Raw genomic sequence first — 22,552 nt, forward strand, 5'->3', positions numbered from 1 at the left:
AGAAGTCTTGTAGCGATGGCATTGGAATCTCATGATTTAATTATTGTGGGCGAATTCTCATTTCTAAAACTATCCCAACTCACTATATTATATTGTAATTTGTAATGAAATGAAATACACTTGCCTCACAGGAAAGAACCCTGCGAATCTCTGGATAAAAAAGGGAGAAGAAGAAGAAGACATCCACCTTGAAGCGGGGACACGCTAGATTCACATTCTAGTTTCCTCTCTCTGGATGAGAATACATGCTGTTAAAAGGTGATTCTAAAGTAGCAGAGACCAAGTTGCAAATCCCCAAAAGATACTCCAAAACAATCCTGAGTTGCAATAAGCTAAACACCACAAATCAATGTCTTGTAAGCAAAGGTACAAACGGAAAAGGACACACATGACATGCTCATGCTAATTGCAGAAAGACTACCAGGCTGCCAGGATGATGCCTTGAGCTGCAAGTTTTTCCTTCAAAACCTGTGGGTTTTTTCAATTTTTTGAAGGTTTTTCCTCTTATGATGACTTTGGTAAGAATTAATTGAGTTATGTTAACAAAAGTGTTTCAAATACTTATCTGTAACCTAAAAATGAAGTCACCAGCAAGTCATTGTAGCAGCAGGATTCCCTTTTTGTGACCATTCAAGAATAAATGAAATATTATACTAGTGCTATAACTTCAAGAAAAATTAAAATCAATGTCCATATGGTGGCTAGACAGGAAATGATGTCAGGAAAGACCAACACATACCCCCATTGTTCCACACACTTGTCTTGTAGTTAAATAATCTCGAGAGAACAGAATCACTGGCTGAGATCTGGAGCAAATCGCTCTCAACTCTTCTTATGCCCTAATCCTAAAATTACATTTAACTTATTCAAACAACGAAAACAACAAGAGATGTTAAAATTGGCATGCTATAGCAGCTAAGGAAATTGGAAAGTCATGAACAAGTAGTCGATGGTGATGGGAGGGGAGGAAAATTGTTCTTCTAGCAAAGTTTTTACAGATTAATCTCTGGGTGGAGAGATTGTTCCTTTGCCAATTCCTCAAGTTTGCTGACAACATTTTGTGCTGTATCACCATATGCTTTGGAGATCACAGAATCAGGTGCTGAAATTACAACAGGGACACCTTCATCGGAACCTTTTCTAATGTCTACTTCCAATGGTATCTGAAAAATCATAATGTCAATGAAAGTTAATTACTAGTTACAAATCAAGTAGAGTCATCAAAAGGTTGCGTTCATCATGTCCAATGTAAATCAAAACATAAGACAGCTTGGAATGTGCCGAAGATGCAACAAGAAGACTAAGACAAGAAGAATATCAAAATTCCTTGTTTTCCAAAAATACTGAACCAAGGTCCAGCACCTCAAGGACACTTTAAGCTGTTTTTTTATTATTAAAAAATTGGCATACCTCACCGATTAAGTTGTAACCCATTGAAGCAGCTGCATTTCTAGTTCCTTCTTTCCCAAAAATGAATGAAGGTTCACCACAATGTGGGCATTTGAAGAAACTCATGTTCTCTACAAATCCCAAAATCTGTAAACGTCATTAGAATACTTATAAATAGATTATTTAAAGCAGTTTTATTTCCTTTACTATAAAAGATGACAAACAATAGAATATAAATCCCATATCCCTCCATGGCAAGTAACAGATTCACTTGCTTTCATTTTAGGGACAGCACATGCATGCAAGAGAAACATATCCATCCACCAACGGATGCTAGCATGTTTCACATGCATATTGAGCCCCAAAACTTATAAATGCATTGTCTGTTGTCACCATTGTGATTTATAACCAAAAATCTCATGGCACTGATCATAATCAGCTTTTATGCACCATCCAATAATTCTCCATTATCTAAGCCAAATTACTGATTTTTTTCACTAGTTACTGAATAAAATGACATCTTCAGATTTTGGCAAAAGAAATGATCATACAGGAACATCAACTTTAGAGAACATATTAGCTCCTCAACGAGCATCCATCAAAGCAATATCTTGTGGAGTTGAAACAATCAATGCACCTGTACAAGCAGAATATATGTTACCAAATCAGACTCCCTTGTTGACAATAAAATAGGAAAGGCTTTCTTTTTTGGCCCCTACTTGGATATAGGGTGTTATATCACATGTGGAAAACAGGCTGAATGAATCAACAAAAGCACATGGAGATCATCACAATTTTTTCACTTAATTATCAAGGCAAAGGTTTTACTGCTTATGGAATGGTTGGAATGAATCCAATATATATCCACAACAATATAATGAGAAAAAAGCCTGATGAAATATTCAGCTAAATCATTTTCAATATAATGGTCACAGTGTCAGCATAATGGCAGCCATCAATTAGATAATTAAATCAGCACAACTTCTTTAAAGAAACCTAAACTAGAAATGGAGAGCATTGCTTGCCTTTTCCCTTGGCTAATTGAAAAAAGCCTTGCTTACCAGAGAGCTGCAGATTTTGAGTCATGGTTAGTTGTGCATCGCCAGTGCCAGGGGGCATATCCACCACAAGAATGTCAAGATTTCCCCAATCAACTCCCCTAGTCATTTTGGCAAGAGCACTCATCACCTGAACTAAAAGAAAAGGGAAAACATCATCTTTACATTAATTAACAACAAATTGTTGAAATTTTGTTTAAGTTGTTCATAAGACCACTTAATGTAGATCGCGTCCCATCTGAAAGATGAATTAACCTAATGAAGGAAATATATAACAGACTAACATACCATGGGACCTCTCCATACAATAGGGGCATCCTTCTCAACAAGAAATCCCATTGACATGCATTTAACTCCATAGTTCTCAATTGGAATCATCTTTTTATCTGCAAGAGTGAGAGAGAAGGGAAGTTATGTTCCTCTCTTACATGTGTTTGGGTGTGATCTTGTATGACCTCAAGTTCCCACTAGATGTTAAATTCACACAACTTCTAGCCATGTTGAAGAATACTGAAGTGAAAGAAATTAAAAGAACAAGAACTCATTCTCTGACATTTGCATCTGCCATGCATGATAAATTCAAAGATGACTTACAGGATAAATTCACTTGCTCGTGTATTTAAGTATGTTTTCAAAATACACATTAAGTAAGGTACAAAGCACAATACATAATTCAATAGTGAAAATGAGAAATGAGAACATTGAAGAATGAAATCGACTAAAGTTAGGAAACAACCTTAGAATAGCTCAGGAACAACTTCTTCCTATCTCAAATCCCTTGCTATTACACTTACAGGATCAACTTATTGATATCCATATAAATTGCTACCATAAATTGACAACGTACCTTCTTGAACACATTAGAAAATTAAAGCATTACCTTCAGTAATATCTGGCTTCCTGTCAATCTTCATCATCATAGGAACAGATGGTCCATAAACATCAGCATCAAGCAGGCCCACCTTTAGCTGGCAATTCTTAGCAAGTGCAACTGCCAAATTAACTGCAGATCCAACAGTTTGCTTAAATGAATACAATCAATCAGCATTTAATCATATGTATAAAGACAAGGCCTATAACACGGTAATCGCATTTAAATTCAAAGAAACCGATTCTAGTTGCCACAACTCACAATTTCCACCTTCCACTACTCTTTAAAACATCCACATAAAAAGCAAATATTTCAAAATGAAACCTAATGAAGTAGTCATTTCACAAAAATTAGCACACAATCATTGACCCAGAAGTTGGAACATTATGTAACCACCAAATTGCCTCATCAGCTCAGCAAAACTGACAAAAAGAAAGGAAATTTCTCCTTCATGCTAAATTTATCACCTGCCCCAAATTCCATCACGTATCTTCTCCATATTAGTCTGATAACACACAAAAAAAGACTCTTCTTTTTAACAAGAATCATGAGAAAAAACTTATTTAAAAGCTCCAAATGAAACAAACCCTTTCAACTCATGTCCCCCCAGACTACAAAGTAGGAAAAACATTAAAAAAGAGATGGAAACCAAAAAAAATAATACCAGCAGTGGTGGATTTTCCAACGCCACCTTTACCAGAAGCAACAGCAATAACATCCTTAACCCCTTCAAGCCGCAACTGTGATCTCTTAAACGTCCCTGAATAGCCTCTAATACCTCCAAGCCTCTGCAATCCAAACCCACCTCATCATCATCATCTCCATCAAATTATTAAAACCAAAAAAGTAAGAAATCAAATCCAGAACACAAGACTTCAACTTACACATAAAGGTCCCAAGAATCCCTTCATCAATCCAACCTAGCTCAACAGCGGAGAGGAAGGAGAGAATATAAAGCTGGGCCAAGGGATTTTCTTACCTGGACTGGGTAAATGGGCTATAAAAGGCCCGTGTAGTAGGTTGGCGGTTCACTCAGGCCTAGGCCTGTGTTCTTGCAGCCCTTGTCCAACTAATACTAATTTTTGAAAATGATGGGCCTTGAAATTGATATTATTCTATTAATTGGTTTGGGTTTTTTAGAGAGGAGTGACATCGAAAGTTTCTTGCGAAAACCTCTGTTACAAATATAAAAAGGCCAACTTGGTTGGACTCGAAAAATTAACTTGGAGAGCATGATTCAACCTTTTAATGGGATACTAGTTTAATAACTTTGAAAAAAAATACTAAATTTATATATATCCAAAAAAATATCGTGATTGAAGAATTAAATGTCTATGATGTGATGGTAGTATGAACGCGATGGACATCATTGAATATGAACAAATCGGCATCTGTAGCAGCCTCTAATGATAGGTCTGCAATGTTAGAGAAGATTGTGCTGATCTTCCGACTCATTTTTTAATCCTTAATGATTTGTCAGAATCGATTGTTGAAATCCGAAAGATTCTTCAAAACGGAAAAGAAACAAAGCTAATTAGAACTCTTTTGAAATGTTCCAACTATCCAGTATGAAGATGGCTAGATATTGTAAGTTGTGGAGATCCATTTTCTGAACCAAAAAGAAAGCTGTGCGTTGGTGGTTGAGGTCCATTTTCTTTCTCTGCTTTGCATGATGATTTAGGCATTGAAGCATAAGATATTAATCATGATTATTTTTATATATAACAAGTAATTTATGCTTCGATATAAGGCCGATTCAACGCCGAGGGCCTGCCTTGAACAAGATGGTAAAAAAACAAGTTACAAGTATAACTTCATGAGCATTTCGGTTAGAAATTTTTTATCTTTCCTTTTATCCTATTGAATTCAGAACTTAACATTAAAATGCATATAATTTATAAGTAATTTATGTTTAAGAATGTCTTTGATCTCACTAAAGATGTAAAATCTAATGATATCTCCAAGCCTGGAACCATATAATTATCAAAGACACGGTCACTCGTTTTTCTCAGTAATAATCAACCACCTTATAAGTCTCCCTCTTATCTTTGCTTTCTTTTCTCTCTTTTCTAATTTTATTCTCAAACTTGTAATCTTTTAATACGGCAGTGTTCTTCTATTCTCCTTCCTCTATAAATTCCATCGTGTCCCAGGTACATTTTATTCCTTCTCAGGTTTTCATTTTGTTGCCTTTCGTCGAAACGCTTGTGCTAAAGTGCAATTTTTTTTAAAAAAATCTGTGTTGTAGTTGCCTTGTACAGTGTATTTCTCATTGACCCTCTTGCTTTGCATGTATAATGTTTGGTTTAGCCCGTTCTTAACCTGTCGGCATTTGTGTTTTCAACGTTGAAAAGGTGCAGATCATGCATGAAGAAATGTTAGTAAATTCATGATGATGAGAAATTCAGAAGTAATAATCTGTTGTTTTTTGTTTTTAATTTCTGGGAGGGACAAAGTATAAAGGCAATCTCAAAAGTGAATCTGGTTGGGCTTCGTAGCATTAATCGGTTTGGTTTGCACATTTAATTTGATGTTTGTCATCATTATGGTGGTTGTTAGCTGATTCTAACATTATGTTGTGCAGTTGGGTTCGGTGGAGGATCTTTTTCTTTATGGTGATTAGTATTCTTCTTATTGTTTGTCGGTTGATTTCATTACTACATTGGGCAACTGGCTCGGGCTAAATCTGTACTGTTTTTCTTTTGAATTCAGAGCCAGGTTTCCATCTCTTTGAAGGTTATTGAAGAATTTGTTCCAACTGTCCATTTTTATGAGGGTTTTCCACAGTTCACGATCCTTTTATTTGTGCCTTGTTTAACATTAAAACGTGTGTAAAAGCGGACAGTAGAGTTGAGTATCCTTTTATTTCTAAGATATTTCTACTTTATTAATTTTTCAAAAGCATCTCTGCAGATTTATTTGTAATTTAGCTATTTCTGAGATTTAATTGTTTGTGGTTTCTGGGGGTTGTGGCAACTTGCTGCATTGAATTCAGACAATATGCATTTGGATGATTGGTGAGTTCAGTATTTTGGTGAATAATAGCCTTTTTTTCTATTCGGTGAATTCAGAAATTTATGAAGTGTTAGTGTGTTTCCGGTGGAAATGGCTGCAACTGGCACTTCATTTATTAAAGTACAGAGGAATCTGCAGGGTTTCACAACAGTTCTACAATCTGCAGCTTGTGAATGGTTTTTGCTCTTTTGGCTGCTTATTGATTCTGTACTTTCGTATCTGCTGACAAAATTTGCAAGTTATTGCGGATTGCAAATACCTTGCATGTTTTGTTCCAGGCTCGATCATTTTCTGGGAAATGAAAAACCTGGATTTTATAAAAAATTAATCTGCAGAAACCATAGATCTGAAATATCATCCTTGATTTCTTGTCACATTCATGGGAAGCTTGCTGATGGCTACGGTATGTGTGAGGAATGCCAATTGTCAGCCACTATGAAAAGCGTACCAAGCCCAGACATAAACAGGCTGTTGATGGGTAAGTTTGGGTTTGATATTGGTGCTCCTGGTTTCCAGAACTCATTGCAGAACAGGGAGCTTGTTTCTGGTTCTGTTGGTACGAGGATGTGCTCATGTTGCAAGAGATCAAGACAAACTTCCAACAGAATAGCCCAACTGAAATCACCTAGCAGTGCGATGACTAAGCCCAATATTCCTTTGCCCAGTCATCTGACCCACCGTGAAAATACAAGGAAAAAGAGAAAGAAATTTCCTGGGTCTGTAACATCTCACCATCTTGTAAGGTGTGATTACAATCCCCGCTCTCATGTAGGATACGCGGAGCTCAAGTACACTTTTGATTCTGATTCTGAATTTCCATTTTTTGATGATGATGAAGGCAGTAGTATTGGTAACAAAATGAAAGAGCTGAAGGAAGAGTCCACAGTTCCACCCAAAACACTGACTGATGGTATAAACTCAGAGAAGATGACGCATCATTCCTTGAGAAGCTTGGCTTCTGATGTTGATCTGAACCGGCAGCAAGCTGATCATGAAAACTGTCCTTCTGCACTACCTGAGCTTATTTCTTTAGATGATTGTCCTTCCTCCAGTGTAATGGGGACTCCTCCTGGAGTGCCATCAGTGAGAAGTGAGCTCAAGTTTCCTTTCTTTCCGAACTACAATCTTTCTGCACTCTCTGATCTCATGACACTCGTAGTTCCCTCGTCATTTAGTGCTGTTGAAGGTCCTCTGGAAGCATCAGAAAGGAATTGTAAGTTCTTCCTATCTTTCCACTCGTCCTTTCTGTGTGCTTGTGTGAGGATAACTGTTTTATAAGCAACTTATTTCCATCCTGGAATTGTTTCTAGCAGCAGACTACACTGGAAAAGGGGACGGGCGATATGTATCCATCAACAAGCACAAGGAAATTTCAAAATTAACTACGTCAATCAGAGGAGGTGATCGGGTTGCTACTGAAGTACCTTCCATAAATTCATGTAATGTGGATCTAATTGACGTGTGGAAGCCTGCTGCCAATAGCGAGGAAGGAGAAGCGCGCACTTTTATGGCAGAAAAAGGGACTGCGAATGAAAGTGAAAGAGTTGATGAAAATTTGGAGTTGCCAACAGAAAATGTTTTCGCTGAAGTTCCTGATTTATCATTGAATAATAAAATCAATGGGGTGGAAGGTCGTGGGGATGAATTGGAGATGAATGATGCTTTGGGGCCTAATGGAGTACAGATGCTCCAGACTGAAAGAGCTGAATCATCTGGTCTTGAATCTCTCGATGGAAGCTTTGTCAGTGACATTGAAGGTGAAAGTATTGTTGATCGGTTAAAGCGACAAGTGAAGCATGATAAAAGACGCATAAGCGATTTGTACGAGGAATTAGAAGAAGAAAGAAGTGCTTCTGCGATTGCTGCAAATCAGGCAATGGCCATGATCAATAGGCTGCAAGAGGAGAAGGCAGCACTTCATATGGAGGCCCTGCAGTACCTAAGAATGATGGAAGAGCAAGCAGAGCATGACGTAGAGGCTCTTGAAAAAGCTAATGATCTTCTGGCTGAGAGGGAGAAACAAATACAGGATTTGGAAGCAGAGATAGATTTTTTACGATTAAACACCCCCGATGAACCAGTGGCGGAGACAATACATGTGAAAAGTTACGATCTGAAGGAGAAAAATATGAGTTTAGAGAATACTTCCAAAGGTGATGATGATACCAATGTTCCTTGTAGCTCATCGTTTAGGGAGGTCTTGAATGACAATGAAAAACCTGCTACTGCCAAATCTTTTTGGTCAGAATATGATGATGAACTGTTGCTCATTTCACAACGTTTGAAGGGTTTGGAGAGGAAACTTCATCAATTTGCATCTCATGGGGCTTCACAATTCGTGTCTAATGGTGATTATTCCGAGGAAGCTCATGGAGCTCTCAACGAGGGAGAATCTCTTGCCTATGAGGGGAGCCGAACAAATGATCAGACAAAGGAGGATAGTTTGTCAACGCAAAAGGATTCACCTGTATCTAATGGAAGCCTCCCTGCCCATGAAAAATCCAGCGCTTTAATTGCCAAAGATCAAGATGTTTGCAACGAAAGTAATCATCCAGTTTTCATTGGACAAAAAACCTCCGAGCAACATAACGAGATTGATTTGGTTGTTCTTGAAAAGGAGATATCAGACCTTAATGGGAGATTGGAAGCACTTGAATTTGATAAGAATTTTCTGGAGCATGCTTTCAATTCTCTTCAATCTGGAAAAGAGGGATCGCAGTTTGTTCAAGAAATAGCTCATCATCTGCAAAAATCGCGGAAAATAGGGATGAAAAATAGTGACCAATCTGTTCCTTGAGTTTCTATTCTTCGTTATGAGGTTAGTATATCCACTGTAATATTTCCTTTTGCTTCCATGCGTGCATGTTATTGTTCTAACTGCTACTACAATTGCTAGCTGAAACATGATAACCTAGAAAAGCCTGTTCCAAATAGAAACATACATATATTTGCGAGCATGCAAGCACCTCTGTCGCGATGCACCCCCGCGCACACACTGAGTGAGAGAGAGAACACTTTCTTGTGCTTTTGATCTCATATCAAGCCCCCTCATAGAAGCAATTTCGATTCTTCAGTAGATCAAGATGACTGATGAGAGCTCACATTAATAAAGCCTTTTTTCTACGCACAGAAGATGAACTGGAATGGTAAGCATAACGGTTCTTGTAAACATTCTGCACAAGTAGGATGCTGTTCCGTGTCCAAGGTGAGAATCCATGAATTGCTTCAGGACAACCCTGAATTGCTTATTCAGAAATTCGTAACGCTACAGTCTACATCTTTACGGGCATAGGGAGTTTTATTATCAGCCTTCGATAATTTTAAAACTCTCCCACTGGCACGGAAGATGGTCTTACTGCTAACCCTTGCCAAATCTATTTATTATGTTAAAGCTTGCTGTGGTGGAGAATCTGAACCATGTGGTACAGAACATTGCTTTGAAATGGTTTTTTTTTAACTATGTTTAGGTCCTTTCGATCTCTCATTATAATTATGATTGGGAACTCAGATGTCTGGGCCACTACTAACTTCACGCGGAAAGTTCTTTTGCAATTTGCAATAGTCTCTCTGTCTGATCATGCCTCGAAACTGCTCAAAATTAAGTCCCAGTTATTGGGAATGGCGTGCTTAAGGCATAATTAATTAAGAAAATGATCATGATTTCTTTCGCAGTAATAAGGGGCGGGTTCCATGTGATTTTCACAAGCATATTCTGGCGGTTACGCTGATCAATATTCAAACGGCCTGGCCATGCCATGAAACAAAGCTGGACGAAATAAAGCAAGTTTTAATTAATAATTTAAAAAATATTATTAAATACATGTTATCAATTCATTGACAAAAGCCAAAGGAAAAGATAGAAATAGATTTTTGCCAAAACCATGAGGGTGATGACCAGTGAGAATTGCTAACAACTGCTTTATGACATTTAATTTATCTATGAGTTAGGTTATCTTAGTATTAAGTTGAGTCATTTCAATTTGAACATGGTATTGTATAATTATCTAGAAAATTGATGATTGTTGGCTAAATCTTAATTGTGAGATTATAACGATCGAATCATTATGGTTCATTTATATATCTTAAATCAAATATTGAAAATACTATAAATCTATTTTTTATCAGGTTCATTAGTATATCTAACCTCTTACTACAAACATGAATTATGTTTTGTGTGGGTTGAAGAATTGTTTCCACATCTCTCTCGTATAATCAAGTGTAATATATTTTTTTTTACAAAGCCAGCAAATATAAAAAAAAATAATAACTTAAAAAATTAAAAAATTATTATTAATTAAATATTTTTATATAATACAATAATTTTTTAAAAAATTATCATATAAAATAGAATATGTACTATCTGTTTTACGTGTTAAAGAAATATAATGGATCTGTAGTGTGAAGACATTACATGGAATTTAGATATTCATGTTCACCTCCTTATGCAATCGTTCAACTATACACGCTCAAATTAGGTTATTTAATGCTTGCAATTCCAACTTGTCAAGAGAGTAGGCATATTCGCGTGAAGAATTAAGTGATTTTAGAGATTTGTTTCTTAAAGGGTGTTATCTCAATGAATTACTAAAGTTGACCTTGTCTTATTTTTTTTTTAAGCTCTCAACTAGCTGCCTCCCTATCTACCAAAACATAAAAAGTTGCCTCCAGTTGAAGTTAGCAATGAATAATATTGTTGATCAGAATCAGGGAGGATGGCAGGAAATTATAAACAAGAAGTACCGCCGGTGTATGCGAACGGGCTCCTGGTTTTCCACTTGTCAAAGAAAACTACCTTCTCTCTGCCTATATTTATACCATTTGTATTAAACTATTGTATGATTAAGAACTGTCATGTAAGGATTTAATGGCAAAATGTTTTCATATGAAATTATAATTTTTAAATAAACTATTGTAGACAAATATAAATTTATAAATAATTTTAAAAAATAAATTATAGTGCTTAATTAAAATGAAACTTTGTCAAGACTTGTATTAAATTACTAAAGATTTTACAATCAGATTAAATGTAACAAATCATCCCATTAATTACATTGTATTGCATCATATCAATCTGCCTTTAGTTTACTCTCTTCTTCAAGCCGTTGCTTCTCCTCATTCATCATGCGTGTGTTCTAACTAGCTAGCTCCCCCCACCCACGAATGACCTTTTTGTTTGCAGGAGGGCCAAAGTGGCCAGACACAAAAGCAGTCTCTTTCGAGTTCCTCTCCAATCCCTAAATAGATCGATGATCATTTAAAAAGAAAAGGAGAGACCTCTAGGAAAACATAGTGTCATGATCAAGGCTCACTGTAAAATTCGGGAGCCATCCACATAAAAGTTCGCCTCATCGACACCGAGTCGCCGCCCACATGTGAAGTTTAACAGCCCAGTTTTTGCTGAGCAAATTTCTAGTTTTTGCCCAACGATTATACCAGACAACCTCCTCGTCCCTTTAGCTACTCGATATAAACTGATACACCAGCTGGGAATCAAATTCCAGTTTCAACATTCGGACTCCTTTATTCTTGTTTTGAGAAAAGTAGAATAGCATACAAAGCAAGCAGTGCAAAGTCACCCCTTGGAGGGGAAGTAGTAGGTGAATTAAATTTAACCCAAAGTTTCCAACATTTATAATTCAAGAATGATATAAAGCATTAAACAAAAAAGTAAGGAACACGTTTTATTCAAACAGGCCAAGATATCAACTTTATTATAGCATAATACATGTGCTTAGAGAGGAAAATGAAAACTCGATTTATTCATGATTACCGCTACTGATTTTGTTTGATAATTTTCTTGATGTCCCTCCAAAAAGGTGGACTAATCATATCTTTGCTATATCTTAGCCAATCTGAGGAACTCGAGTCACAACCCCTTGTTCATTGACCCAAACCCAAACCCTGTTGCACCTAAAATCCTTGGTCACTGGAGTTCCTTCTCGCAAGACAATTGCATCAACATTTCTGTTCTCTCTCTCAATGGTAGCCGCCGCCGCCTCCCCGTATGCCCTAACCAGCTCTGGCCACGAACTCTTACCTGAAAGTTTCCGTCATAATGATATTTGCTATCACATGGTGTATAACACTTCAAAATCATAGAGGAAAACGAAAGGGCGTGCATAATTTCCTTAGCCTTACCTGGACACTGAGACGTCATTGCTCACTCTTCGCACGGCTGCTGAGTGTGTTGAGAATTGAGTGAGTTGTTGCCCCCTTGATGGAGATTATATACACATAAAATAGCTAGCTAGGTTGCTTCTCAAAGAAATATCTGAGCCGGTATCTTTCAATGTTGACAAATTGACTTGGCCCTATTAATGCTCCAATATTTAATACATTGTCTTTTGTTCTTAAAAAAAGGCTATGTATACAGTTTTTGTTTGACTTTGATACATTTATTTTTAACAATATCTTTTATATTTGTTTTTTTCTATTTGCTTTTGCATTTTTTGTCGTTGCAGACGTGTTCAGTTTTGTACGTAGTGTTTAAATTGAGACACCGTTACAGGCGGAGGTGTTCTCCTTTGCAATCTTGCGAGGCCCAGGTCTCTACAGGTGTTATGGTAATTGCATGGCACTTTGTCTTCAACCTATTCCTCCATTAAGCGACGCTGAATGTGTTGGCAGCATGGGATGGCCCAAACCCTTGGCGAGTGTAAGAAGAAAGGTCAAGTGATATTGATAAAATATATAAAAGGCTAATCATTCAAAGAATAGAAGACGTAGGCTTGAACAAGCTATCTCTTGTTATCAGTAAAAGTTCAAGCTGCTAAATAGAGATTTTAAAATAGTTTTCGATGCTTTAATCACGCAAAACTACTATGCAAAGACTTCCAAAAATACTCAATTAATTATCATGGAGAAAGAACAGCATATTTATATGATCATGTATATTATATTGGCAAAATTATCACGCTCTAGTGTACATAAGCACGCCAAAATTTGCATGGCTAAATGATAAATGATGAGAAAAATAAATTGTCTCGAATTTATTTCTAAACAGAAAGTTTCCAGAGTACTGCTTTATGTCGCTTACCGGTGCAAAAGTCATCTGCCATCTTTCCTTTCTTTCACAGTGCGATATGGAAGGGGAGGAAATGGAACTGTATATATAGGCGAGAGGCAGGGAGAGTTTTCTAATTTGAGATTGACATGGGACACTATCTTTATTATTTTTTAATATAATTATTTTTATTTTTATTGTATTACTTTTTTGTTAGATAAAATCCTAGTTAGTGTAGGCATCTTAATGAAAAAAGATTTGTGGAAGACTTGTTTATTAGAATCCTTATTTGATTGGTTAGTTAGAATCTTTATTAGATTGTTGTAAGTGTATGACATCGGGGTAAAAACATTCACTCTTAAAATAATATCTAAATGTAAAAAATATTAGAAGACAAGGAATTCTTATCTTTTGTCAGTTAAATGAAATGAGAGTCACCACCGAGTATTATAGTTACTAGAAACCCTAACTAGTCTTAGAGATCGGGTAAGGGACTAGTGGCGTAAAGGAAAGGTATTAGCACTTCAAATACACCTACTTAAGGTAAATTGCATTGTTTTATCGTCTGATAAAATCTAAGGTATTGCCGTGCTTTTTATTTATTGATTCGTATATGGTTTAAAAAAAGTCTTCCTTAGTAAAGAGATACTTATCTTATTGGGTAAACTTAACCATTCTAATATCAACAAAAAAAATGTAATATTCAAAATATGTTTTATGTATAAGGTCTTAACCCCGAATACTAAAAGAAAATAAAATATTTTTTTTGGAATTTTTTACATATTAGCCTAGTTCTCGTGAATTTAATAAACTGGTTATTAAAACCAAAATGCATGTTAATACAAATTTTTTAATCTTTGTTGTATGAAAATATGATATGATTTTTTTTCTTTAGATACTTGGTCGTGTGCTTGAAAACAAAAATATTTTTTGTTTTTTTTTTTAATTTTTCAATGTTTTGACAAAATTGTAGTATTTTAATACTACATTTGTATCTTTATGGTATAAAAATACAAATCAATACTAAGCAAAATTCATTACAAAAATCATGAATTTTTTTGAAATAATTTTTGAAGAAATTTTTTTTATTATTATTTTAATTTTTTTTATATATTTTTTAGAACAGGCCGAACCTGGCCTAAAAAACTTGGTCGAGATCAACCCAACAAAATGCAAACTATCTCCTATTGGGTTGGACTCGGCCCATGGGTTGGGCTTATGATCCAACCCGGGCTGGTTACTGTTCATGTGCATAGTAAACATCCCAAATGCAATTACTTGATTACTATGCTCATGCACAATAACAGAGTAATTATATGTTCATTTGCTTGTATAAACATGCATGGTGCACGTTCTGCATGCAAGACGATGAATAGGAAAGAAAAACAATGGGAAGATAATTGTCTGGAATGGAGGCGCTATTGTTCATGGTTCTAATGGCTCAGGGTGGCGTTGGTGTTGCAGCAACCGGCTGTGGTGACAGATGTTGGTTCTCTTTCTTCTTTCTTCTACTTCATTGTGTTATCTTCTTCTTCTATTTTTTCGTTCCTTTTGCTAACAATGTTCATGCCTCTCTGTAATGACTTCATAGTGGTATGACTGGTGTTACCAACGCTGTTGGTGGCGGCAAAGAGGAGGACAGGCCATGGTACAAAAAGGACGCTGCTTCATTTTTATTTTTTTTTGTATTTTCTTCTTCTTCCTCCTGCTTTCTGATGGTGTTTTTTGTTCTTCGTTCACTCTTCTCTCTCTCTTTCTCTCTTAGTTTTTTTTCTTTTCCCTTCTATTCTCCTTTATTTCCCCTCTCTTCTTTTCTTTTATGTTCTTTTTTTCTCCCTTTTTATCTCATCCTTCCCTGTCTCATTCTTTTTCAACCCTCTCTGTCTTATTGTTTTTTTGCCCCTTGTTCATTATCTTTCTCTGGCTTTTATAGACTAGAAAAAGCCATGTGGTGGTAACGGTTGTCTTGTAATCTAGAAGCAGAGAGATAACAACCATAAAATATACCCTATAATTGGAGCAATTTGGCGCTTTGGTTGCAAAACGTATCTTAGTTTTTATTGTTGAAAACAACTTCTTGAAAGAGATGATGAATAGTTCTTTAAGGAAACGACGCCATTTCAAAATTCAAATGAATGCTTCTGATTTGGTCATTGAATTTATGCAATTTTGTAAGCAAGCCCTAAAAAAATTATAATTGGATCCCTTGTTTTTAGTGCATTTTCTAGTTTGATCCTTGGTTTCAGATTGTTTCAATTAAGTCCCTAATTTTCCATCAAACTTTAGTAGTTATGCAATTAAGCCCTTGATTTGACTAAATCAACTATTGAAAATTATAATTGGACTCTAGAACTTTAATTTCTTCCAATAAAAGCCTAATTTGACTTAAGAATTAATTTTCTTATAATCAAACCCTTTATAAATTTAATTAAACCTTAAATAAAATTTAATTGAGTCCATAAACATTTGATTTTGGATTTTTCTTCCTTGAAATTGATTTTTTCTTATCAATAAGGCTCTTATCAATTAAAAATATACTGTTAAATTTCAATTCTTATATTTTTGAACCTTCTCAACCAATTTCTAGCCATTTTATGGTGTTCTAGCATCCTTTTTTCACTCCTTTTATTTTTTAGATTCCTTTTGAAGATATATTTTTTGATATATATTTTTGTATTTTTGTATTTTTTCTGCGGGAACCCAAAAAATGGATAACAACATAGATTATGATAGTTAGAAGATTAATCTTCTTATAAATATAAGAGTCATTATAATCAAAATAATAAGCATGTTGAAGAGTGTGTTGATAAAAGTGATTTATTAATAAAGCTTGAGAGGTTTATCCGAATACATGTGTTATACTTTCAATAATTGATATTAGAGTTAATTAATTATGAGAGAAGAAAGCAACAACCTTTTTCTCCCTTTGTCAATAAAAAACATAACAATACTTTTTACAATCATAAATGAACTAGAAGTTTTTTTTTCTCCCTTGAACACAAAGTTATAGCAGCAACAAAACCTTCAAAGTAACAGCTTTGATTTGTTATTTAAACTAGCAATGTTTATCCTTCAACGTGCAGCAGTACTCACAGCAGTAATGTTTAGTAGTCCTCCCAGTTGCAGCCTCAAATGTTTCAAGCAATAAGAATTAAAAAGAATTTTTTTTCTTGGCTTTCAATAATTTTTTTCAATTATCCATTCCTTACTTTGATGGTTATTATGATCATTGAAGCATGTCAATGGAGAATGTTTTAAGATCAAAGGAGTACTGACAAACCATTTCTCAATGAATAACTGAAATACCATACGGATCAACAATATCGGATGTGAAAAGAATGGAGATAAAAGCGCAATGATTGAAAGATTCCAATGCAAATAATTATCTTTTCCAATCAATTAACCACCCAATCTTAGAAACCATTCTTTATAAAGAGACCTCCAAGAATATTTGGGATTCAAAGAGAAATAAATACCAAAGAAAAATTGGAGCAAAAAATCAGCAATTTCAAGTACTTTGAATAAAATTCAATTTGCTTATGATGAAATGGAAGAGTCAGTCATAGACTATTTTTCATGAACAATGACAATCATTAACATGGTGCAAATTCATAATGATAAAACAAAAGATATAACCATCATTGAGAAAAGTCTTCAATGATTAACACCAAAACTCAATTTTATTATATGTTCAATAGAGGAAGCTAAGGATATTGATGAACTTTTCATTGGTGAATTGCAAAATTCCTTGATAATTCATGAGCAAAAGTTGAATCAATAAGATAATAAGCAGCAAGCTTTACGAGTTTCATTTAATATTATTTTTCTACCTCATAAAGAGTTGGACAAGAAGGAGGAAGGAGCACCAACATCAATAACGATAGATTTTCACCACATTAAAAATTTAAAGATAATCACTCTTTTAATATAAAAAAAAGAAAAAAAATATGGTAATGATCTTCAACTTTTTACAAGCCAAAACTAGTGAACAAATCTAAGGTTAAGTGTTTCAAGTGTCACTAGAATGGGCATTAAAAATCTGGATGTCATTGGTATGGACAAATCTATTTTAATAGGAATGGTGGTGAAAATAAAATTTTAATTTTACAAAAATAAAAAAAAAATATATCTTTATTGATAACTTGTTATATGAGCTAAAAAAACAAGAAGGGCAAATTTGAAAATGATTAGGAGTTGATTAATAAATAAAAATAAGAACTAGTAAAAGAAGTTGAACATATAGCTGAGGAGAGAGAAAATATTTATAGGTTACTCAAAGATAAGTGTGATAGCCTTGAACTAGAGAAAAAAACAATACAAGATTAATATAAACAAGATATTGAGTCATTTAATCGTGAGCATGAAGATTTCATGAGTATAATAAAGTAAGAGCAATATGAATGTTTCAAAAGGAACAAACAGATTTTTTATTGGGCATTGAGAAAAAAGAAGAAGAAGAAGAAGAAGAAGAGAGAATTAGATATTAGTTTTGATAAAAGATGTGAAGAGATAAAAAAATTATTTAAGAGATAAAAAGACAACCTTTGAGTTAGAAAAGAAAAGTGAGGTTCAACATATTGCTTCTCTTAGAGAAAAAGCAGAAACAAATTAGAGCAAGTTGTTTTAGAAAAGAAAAACCTTAATCATGAGAAAAATAAAAAACATGTAGAAAATGCAGCGTAACTAATAGATAATTAAAATCCACTTGGAATATCAACAAATAATGATAAATGATCACAACACGTTAAAAACACTTACATGAATATGTAATTATGAGGTAACTAAAATCAAACAATTTAATGATTTACTATGTCATTTTGCTATATTATTATATCATGATTTGTGACTTTTGAAGATGTTATCAAGGAAATAAAATGGCGAAAAGCTTTGGATGATGAAATAAATATCATCAAGAAAAGTAATACTTGAGAATTAACATAATTTTCAAAATTAACAAAGATCATTGATGAAAAATGAATCTTCAAGATAAGATTAAAAAATAATCCTTCACTGTTAAAAAAAGTGTTTAAAAATATAAGTTTAAGGGAGGGATATTTGTTAGATAAAATTCTAGTTAATGTAGAAATTCTCGTTGCAGAAGAATTTATGCTAGATTAGTTTATTATAATCTTATTTAATTAGCTAGTTAAAATCCTATAGTTGAAGAATTAATCTATAATCAATGTATTTAGAATAATAAGTATGCTGAAGTGTGTGTTGACAGGAGTGGTTAATGAGCTTGGAAGATTATTCTAAATAAATGTGTGTTTTATTTTGAAATTGCTAAAATTCAACACGCAACCTATTGAATAATTAGAGTAAATGTGAGGACACATATCTACAAATAGCCCATAATTGTCAGACGAATAGTCATGAACTCGGAGGGTCGTGGGGCAAGGTCCTCGGCCCCTCTGAGGTCAAATAAATTTTCTATCTCTTCGAACGTAGATGGTAATTTTGAAGTATTGAAATTTTCTACTCGCTATTTATGTACCTTCACTTTTCAGAAAGAAAAAAGAAAAAAATCAAAGGGCTTCGATCTTGGAACTTAGAACAATCATTAAATTAATTAGCTTAAACCCGTTGAAAAATATAGAACCATGTACTGTACTCAAAGCACCCAAATAACTTTTATACTGTTATTACCGTATCCTAATATATTATTTTCTATATAAATATATTAGTAATTTATTATTTTCTAATAATATTATATTTTAAAGTAATTGTTATATATATATATATCGTTGAATCGTTTTCAAAAGATAGTTATAGAAGTTAAAAAATCAATTTTCAAGAAAACACTTCTCAGTCTCTTCAGTCATGTAATTATCAGAAAAGAAGTTGCACTGATTATCTTGATTTTAGCAGATATAAAGGCATAAATCTTTGACATCGTAACTTAAATCTTGTTCAAAAAAACTAAACCTTACTTATTTTAGTAAAAACAGTGAATCTAATGATTAATGATTGACCATGACTTATTTAATAATTGAAACAATTTTCAAATCGAATATATCAAATATTCGACAGCGACACCACAGCATCGTGGAGATGACCACTTGAGGTACTGCCAAGAATAAATAAAATGACAAGTGCCTGGCGTTATAGTGATCGTGCTTTAATGGAATTCGAGCACTATGCCTCTGTCTGGTTATAGGGGGCAGGCATGGGGTCCATCCTGGGTGGAGGGAGAGGTCCTCCGGGCGTGGTCTACAGGTTGCAGTATGCTCTGTGATTTTGTGCGTTGAGTGTGGGATTGATGATGTCCCAAAATCGAAATCAATAGTCATACCTTTTAATTATATCAATAATCAAACGGCTAAACATCCATGCATACATGCATAAAATCCATCATATCAACAATTGATTATATAGGCACAAGCTACCAATTTATCCCTACAAAGGTGATGAAAATCAGGGGAATTCTTGCTCCTTAATCACAGATCTCTCTTCGAACCTCACGGGAAAACCACCCTTCATCTTGCTCGTCAAATCAGCAATAAACACGGGCTCAAAACCATCCTCTGCCACTGGTACAACCTTAAACCTCCGTAATATCCCGGCAACAATCCTCTTCATTTGCAAGAAAGCCATGTCCTTACCCAAACAAATCCTTGGGCCAGCCTGAAAAACAGGGTAGGTATACGGGTCCCTCCCCACAAAACTCCACTTCCCATTCTTATTAGCTCCATCGGCAGCACTCTCCAGCCATCTCTCTGGTTTGAACTTTCCCCAATCTGAACCCCACAACACCTCGAGCCTCCCCATTGCGTAGGGATGGTAACACACTCTTGAACCCTTCTTAACCACAGTCCCATCAGGCAAAACATCGTCGTGCTTTGCAACCTTGCTATCTACTGGGACAGGAGGGTACAGCCTCATGCTCTCACACAAAGAAGCGTGTGTGTAAACCATGTCCTTAACTTCTTCATAAACTGGACTCTCCGATTTCTCTTTTATTTCCCTTAGTACTTCCTTCTCCACTTCTTGGTTCTGAGAGAGCAGCCAGAAATACCATGTCAAGGCAGCAGAAGTCGTGTCCCGGCCAGCTAGTATAAAACTGATGACAATATCAGTGACAAAGTCTTCATCAGAATGACCAGAGCTCAAGAACCGGGATAAGAGATCGACTGATTCGAGTGATGATTTTTTGCTGAGTTCTTGTTTCTTTTCTTTTATGATGTTTTTGGCGAACTGACGCAGTTGAGAGGATGCTTCTTTGAGGCGTTTCTCTGATCCAATATTCAAGAACTTTTTAATCTTCCAAAGATAGGGGAACACTGAATTGAACCTCCGGCTGCTTATATTGACAGCGTCATCGAAAGTTTTTGCAAATTCGGCTTCAGGGAGATCAGGCAGCAAGTATGCAGGGTCGTATCCGAAAGCGATATTGCATATGTTGTCAAAAGCGAATCTTTGAAGTATGTCTTGCAAATCAAGGACTGTATTGTTAGCAGCAAAAGTGGAGAGAATCGGGATCAAGCGTTGAGAGAGTTCAGCATCGACAACGGTCTCGACGAATTTACGCAGTGATTTGGTGTTGAATTCATGGCTGGAAACTTGCCTTTGAAACTTCCAAGAATCGCCATTAATGTTAAAGATACCGTTTCCAAGAAAATCGAAGAGAATCCGACGAGTTTTGTTACCTTTCTCATAGTTGTGAAACTGGGTTTTAAGCATGTGTTGGACATTTGCTGGGTTTCCTGTAAGAATATGGCTATCGTCCAAGAAGAAACGGTGGAGAACAACAGTGGCAGTGGGGGAGTTTTGGATAAGATCTGATATCCATTGGATGCGTCGGCTTCTATTGGCGAAGATGGCTAAAGAGGATCCAATTAGTGGGTATGATTTCGGGGCATTGGGATATGATATTGATGATGCTTTGGACTTGGAACTTTTGGTGAGATAGAAGAAGATTGGGAGTAGTAGAAGGGAAATCGATGTCAAGAGCTCCGTAATAGACATGGTTTGGTCTGGTAATCGGTGGTGCTACCAAGTGGTGTCTCCTGGTATCTTAGGAATGTGTGTGTCTGTCGATACATCCACGTGAAATCTGAGCTGCTATTTATAAACCCGATGGACTTGCAAGGAAAACCTTGTTAACGCTTGAAAGAAAAAATAACAATGATGTCATTACTTATGTCATCAAGCTGGCCGTACAACCTTTACTCTTCTCTTTCTAAGTGCCCGGTGCACCGCACAAACACCGAAGCCTTATCCTAACATTGAAGTTTCTCTTTTGCATGGGCCCGACAGCTTTTTTACTTTTTATATATGCCTGCGGGCAGTTTTGAATTTTGCATCGCCTTCTCAAGGTGAAAGGATATGCGTTGACATTGTTAACTCCTACTCCTCCTCTTCTTAGTATTGTTATTGTTAAATTATTTATAAAAGCTCCTTATGAGGAAATTATTACAGAAATATCTAAAAGATGTGGAGGAAGTCAATGGAACACACCTCACAAACGCTTTATTATTCATATGAAACATGCTCTCTCTCTCTCTTCAATGGTTGAATTTTTATTTCTTATAATTTTATCGTTATATTAATATGATTTTTTTTGTTTATTATCTCACATATGCTATGTTTTGAAAGATTTTCAAAAACATTCTGGGTCTTGATGATGAGAAATCATAATTTAATTAGGGTTGAAAATAAAAATAAAAAAAACTATAAAAATCAACTTCAATTAATAACAACAAAACATGCCCCATTTAAATTTTTTATTTTTTATTAAAATTGATCCTCGTTCTACAAAACATGCTTCATTACATTCCAACGTAAAAAAATTAATTTAATTTTGGGATTTTAAATTTTCTGATATTTGATCCATGTTGTTCTAACTATTCATATTTTATATAATATCAAATTTTACTTTTTTCAAGTTTTGGTTTTTGGATGTTGAAAGATGATCAAAAAAATTACTTGAAAATGTTGAGGGGACAAGGTGCCCGATAATTACATTCCATCTATAAAAAGAATGATATGTCAATAAATTCAACTTCTTTATAGAAGTTTAATAAATATGTTTTTTTTTTCTTTATAACCATACCAGCAAAAATATAACATAATTTATCTATTTATTTATTTATTGGAGTGATTAGAGGGTGTTTGTGGTTGATAATGAGTTTATAAAAAAAAAATTAAATGTTTTTTATATAGAAACAAGTTAAAAATAAATTTTAAAATATAAAAACTTGTACTTTAATTGTTCTA

General features: G+C 34.8%; 2 protein-coding genes and 1 pseudogene across 5 annotated transcripts; 1 reads left to right on the forward strand and 2 right to left on the reverse strand.

Moving 5' to 3' along the window:
• Positions 1-666: 666 nt before the first annotated feature.
• On the reverse strand, positions 667-4,279 carry LOC105128675 (iron-sulfur protein NUBPL-like; annotated as a pseudogene).
• A 1,959-nt stretch (positions 4,280-6,238) lies between these two features.
• LOC105128680 (uncharacterized) lies at positions 6,239-9,831 on the forward strand. 4 transcript variants are annotated; one of them, XM_011030454.1, is made up of 3 exons: positions 6,239-7,546; positions 7,644-9,151; positions 9,464-9,831. In XM_011030454.1, exons 1-2 carry the CDS (start codon positions 6,424-6,426, stop codon positions 9,128-9,130), a joined length of 2,610 nt encoding a protein of 869 aa, XP_011028756.1. In that variant the 5' UTR covers positions 6,239-6,423; the 3' UTR covers positions 9,131-9,151; positions 9,464-9,831. The 4 variants fall into 4 exon arrangements, with proteins under 4 accessions (XP_011028756.1, XP_011028755.1, XP_011028757.1 ...); XM_011030456.1 differs by lacking the exon at positions 9,464-9,831 and having other exon boundaries at positions 6,991-7,076; positions 7,172-7,546; positions 7,644-9,188; XM_011030453.1 differs by lacking the exon at positions 9,464-9,831 and having other exon boundaries at positions 7,644-9,188.
• A 9,778-nt stretch (positions 9,832-19,609) lies between these two features.
• LOC105128681 (cytochrome P450 94A1-like) lies at positions 19,610-21,574 on the reverse strand. The gene has a single exon (XM_011030457.1). It carries the CDS (start codon positions 21,299-21,301, stop codon positions 19,751-19,753), a length of 1,551 nt encoding a protein of 516 aa, XP_011028759.1. The 5' UTR covers positions 21,302-21,574; the 3' UTR covers positions 19,610-19,750.
• Between the last annotated feature and the right edge of the window lie 978 nt (positions 21,575-22,552).

The sequence above is a fragment of the Populus euphratica genome, unplaced genomic scaffold (genome assembly GCF_000495115.2).
Source record: "Populus euphratica unplaced genomic scaffold, PopEup_1.0 scaffold11.1, whole genome shotgun sequence".
Lineage (NCBI taxonomy): Eukaryota > Viridiplantae > Streptophyta > Magnoliopsida > Malpighiales > Salicaceae > Populus > Populus euphratica.